The sequence below is a fragment of the Paramacrobiotus metropolitanus genome, unplaced genomic scaffold (genome assembly GCF_019649055.1).
Source record: "Paramacrobiotus metropolitanus isolate TYO unplaced genomic scaffold, Prichtersi_v1.0 Parri_scaffold0000001, whole genome shotgun sequence".
In the NCBI taxonomy this organism is placed as follows: Eukaryota; Metazoa; Tardigrada; class Eutardigrada; order Parachela; family Macrobiotidae; genus Paramacrobiotus; species Paramacrobiotus metropolitanus.
In genome coordinates this window covers 4473814-4478363 of record NW_026570221.1, presented here as the reverse complement: position 1 = coordinate 4478363, position 4550 = coordinate 4473814, and the positions used below count along the sequence as shown (strand labels likewise).

The 4550-nt window shown below is 41.5% G+C and overlaps 1 protein-coding gene across 1 annotated transcript; it reads right to left on the bottom strand.

Moving 5' to 3' along the window:
* Positions 1–721: 721 nt before the first annotated feature.
* LOC129581140 (uncharacterized) lies at positions 722–4088 on the bottom strand. The gene is made up of 4 exons (XM_055472045.1): positions 3895–4088; positions 1583–1710; positions 1346–1478; positions 722–1284 (listed from the first exon to the last, which is right to left on the bottom strand). The coding sequence occupies exons 2-4, from the start codon at positions 1700–1702 to the stop codon at positions 950–952; spliced, it is 588 nt and encodes a 195-aa protein (XP_055328020.1). The 5' UTR covers positions 1703–1710; positions 3895–4088; the 3' UTR covers positions 722–949.
* Between the last annotated feature and the right edge of the window lie 462 nt (positions 4089–4550).

Here is a 4550-nt window from a genome sequence, read left to right as displayed (position 1 = left end):
AAATACATTTTTTAAAAATGCCTTATGTTAACTAAACACATTTTCTGATAGCCTAGAGTTGGGTATGGGTATTCTGTTTCTTGAAAGCTGTCTCAGGGTTGGCAAAGAAAACGTTCTGAATTACAGGACTGAAAAGACTGGACCATCCTGAAGGGTGCGTTCAAAAGTAGGACGACTTTCAGATAAACATTTTTTAAAAATTCTGTGCACCATGTGATAAAATGGCAAAATAATAAAAAATGTACACAGCCGGTATCACTTCTGCACCAGCTCTATATACACAGGGTTCGCGGTTTAAGCCTGAAGGCGACATTTCTGCTCTCCATAGAGTACCTCTATTTGGGCTTGCCAAATTCCCATTGGATACACTAGCATTGTATCCAATACATTAAAACGATTAGGGCATCCTTGGATACTGAAGTGATATCCATGAATTACTGTAAGCTATATGTATCCACTGTATCTGCCTTGTACCCGCTGTACCGACATTGTACCCAGTCTGTATCCACTGTATCTGCCTTGTACCCGCTGTACCGACATTGTACCCAGTCTGTATCCACTGTACCTGCCTTGTACCCGCTGTACCGACATTGTACCCAATCTGTATCCACTGTATCTGCCTTGTACCCGCTGTGCCGACATTGTACCCAGTCTGTATCCACTGTATCGTGCCTTTGCAGTGCTGATTTAATGAGAAACAAACATTTGCAAGGATGTCGATTAAATTCATAACATGGCGAAACTGCATTCAGTACATAACGACTATTCCAAGTCTGAATTAAGCAAAAGATTTTGTTTGAATGCGAATATTTCAGTCTAATAAATAAAACACTAATCAGTTCGAAATATATACTTTTAAACATAATGGCTGTTTAAAGGTCACATTTTAAATTATCGTATATTAAAATAAAGAGCTAAAACACTGCATAATAGCAACAGCGACGGGTGTTCACTTTTTACGTGGGCCTCCGGTGTTCTTCGCAGCACGTTTACGCGAGTTCGTTGCGCAAAATGGACACTTCCACTCGCCCTCCGCTGGAACTTGCTGCTTCTTCCCATGGCGCGTGTTCATTGATGGAACATTAATGCAGGCCTCGTGAAAGTGCAAACCACAGGTGGAACAGGAAAAAAAATTGGACAATGAAGAACTTGCAGCAGTAGATTCAGATGCACATCCCAGCTGCGGAATTTTTTCATAACATTTGGCGCAAGCATCTTGCAGAAGCTCTCCACTCAGATTTGCAAAACGTTCTCCCAGTGCCACGGCAGTTTTTGGCAAATTGTCTGCAAAACGTTTACTTGTAGATGAAGCGCAAAGCTATCAAGTTGCAATTGCAGAACTCACTATTTGACGTAATAATAGGCTTAAGCGCTTCGAGAATCGGATCAACCCCGTCCGCTCCGTTGCCCTCTCTGGAAGAATTGTCCGTGCCGAATATGGGTACACTGGGCTGTGAAGTGCATATTCTCACAATGTCCTAAGTACAAAAAACTCAAAACTGTACCGGTTAATCTGCTTGATCAATGTAAGATGTTGCAAAACAAAAATTTTAACGATTAATCAACCATTGAACTTGCTTACCGATTTCCGACTGGCTTTATTATCTGCAGAGTTCTGCAACGTCGCAGAAGCAGTACCATCTACGCCTTCATCGTCTGAAGTATCCGGTTCAGTTTCTTTTGCTGAAGAACCCAAAACCATGGTTTCATCTGCGAAAAAGTAACTTAATTTGCCATTTCAAGAAATTTATTCTCACAACGACGCTGGAACTTGCGGAGCCAGTGGAAGATATCATTTTTACCAACAACCTCAAGATCTTATTCGCGTCTCGTTGCAAACATTCTGGACGCAAAAATTGTATCAGCTTTTTGTGCAGAATATGTAAGTGCGTTGTATTTAGCTGTTCTATCCGCGTAATAAGCAAACATGTATCAGATTGCAGTGCCACGCTACCTACCGAGGATTTTCGGAAACTTACAACGAAGCGTTTGGAAGAAATGGTATATTTGCTTTAAAAACTACTGAAAAGCATCATTACAGTAAAATATTTTTTCAGGGTTCTCGCGAAAGCACGCATCAGAAGTATTCATTCGACAGGAAATTGAGCTAGAACTGCGGAGGCTTCAGATGGACTTTCGGTTTTCCAATCAGTTTAATTTGGAAGAAGTCCTGCCCGTACTTGAAGCGCTACGTTGCGAAACATTGTACCCTCATACGCATAATTCACTGTGTCAGAGCAAAGGATGTGGGGTAGTGTGGTCAGCTGACGCAATCTGGAACAATCACTTCGCAATCTGTGCCATGGTCCAAGATGTAAGTAACAACTGTGATACAAGAAGGAAAACTAACTAAAAACTAGCTTCGACTGAAATTTTTTAGAATACAGTTGACAACATCAAATTAGTTAACTATCCTGATGTTTGCACGAACCAACCACTTCGGAAGCTGGGATCCTTGTTTTGCGAACAACATGACGCTTTGGCTACAGAACGCGGACTGCCAAATAATAGGCGGTTTCAGGATTTGCACCTGCAAGGTTTTCCGTTCTAAATTTAATAACTTTAACTTATTGCCTTTTGACAATTTTGGTTGACGCAGGCGTCGGTGTGCTGATAAGAAGCCTGAAGTCAAACCGGATGGTTCCTCCCACCTCCAGTCAAAACGATGTCTTCGAAAACTGCATGGACGATGGTATTCCGTGCCAAAAAAACCTGGGACAACCGAAGAAGCAGCCTGTCAGATCGCGTGGTTACTTTGCTGTAGTTCGTGCTGGCGGTCATATTGATTTATTATCACCAATCTACAAGTAAGTTTCGAAAATGGGCTCCAGTGCGACGGGCATGAAGATTGTCTAGTTTATTAGAGCAAACTGTCAGTAAAAGCATAGTGACAGCCCATAATAAAGGTTGTTTTTGAAGGTCGGAATCGGTTTCCCAAGTATTCCTGATTTTATTGGCTTGGAAATACCTTACGCTAAAAAATGTCCCAAAGCCGGACTGGCCTAAATATTTCTTAGCTTACGATAACATGTGTCATCTTGATAAGCTGAAAGGCGCCCAGCAAGACCTGCCACTTCCGGAGCCGTATAACAAGCTTTGGACGGAAGGAATGACAAAGGTCATCGACCGGTTTCACCTTGGAAATCATGTTGGTCACGAGTGCAAAACCACTTACAATCCGCAGAAGATAAGCGACGCATATCCCAACTTAGCATCTACAAACACTCAAAGCTGCGAGAAAACTTTCAGCTGGCTGGGGCGATTTCGGCATGCTTTGTTTAAAATGCCGAAGCACAGACAATTATTTTTTTTGCATCGCCTTATACTGCGCAGAAATGCCTATCTAGAGAACATGGAAAATGTTGAATTAGAGTTATCAGACTCAGAAGACGAATAGCATTGTGGGTTTTCGATATCACATGTTCTGGATTAGTGTTTATTAATTACGTATGGACTGTTGCATGCAGCTAACTATAAAATTTGTGCTTCGGATCTCTTGATTGCGTCAATTACGTGCTCCTATCCGTAGCGGTATTGGGAAGATTAAAATTGTAAAAAGACCTGCGCTTGCTATACTGAGAATGGCTCGTTAATAAACGCCAAATTATTGAAAATGGGTATATAAATTCAAATACGTAACTAATTGGATATCACTCAGGAAAGGCTGTGAACAAAGCGATCGGTAGTGTCTATATACATAAAGAAAACGATTGAAAGGATGTGCGAAATGTAGTAAACAAAGTAAAAGGTTGTGAACAGAGTAGTCGCTAATTTTAATTTATTTAGTTGCCGAGTATTGGCCAGTAGGTTACGTCCTATCCTGTATCGCTTGCCTTGTTGATAGTCTGAAAATACAATTTGAAAATTTATATAGTTTGTTATTCAGTGACTTACCATCCGAAACATTCCGTCTGAACGAATGATAAACTGGCAGACAAGAGCGCGGAATCACTGGCAAACGATGTTTTCCTTTTCATCAGGGATTTGTGCCACAGGAAAACGTTCTTGATGGCCAGATACTTCTTATGCAGGTGTTCCGTATGATAACTCTTTTGCAGTCACCTTAGTTTGCCTTGCGCAATGCGACACTTAATACTTACATACAGTCTAATAATACACTTATTTATAAGCGCTTGGAAATTTGCTTCATTTATCAGCTTCCGAATGCAGTTTCAAGACCTTAGCAACTCGGGGACGATACTTAATCACAAGATACTATACATATATATGCAGAACATTGGCACAAAAAATCAGTGCACTGACACTGAAATCAGTACAGTGGATACAGTGTCGGTACAGTGGATACAGTGTCGGTACAGTGGATACAGTGTCGGTACAGTGGATACAGTGTCGGTACATTGGGTACGCACGGGATACAGTGTCGTTACAGTGGATACGAATAGGATACAGTGTCGGTACAGTGGGTACACATTGGATATAGTGTCGGTACAGTGATTACAGTGTCGGTACAGTGGATACAGTGTCGGTACAGTGGATACAGTGTCGGTACGTGGGTACGCACGGGATACAGTGTCGTTACAGTGGATACG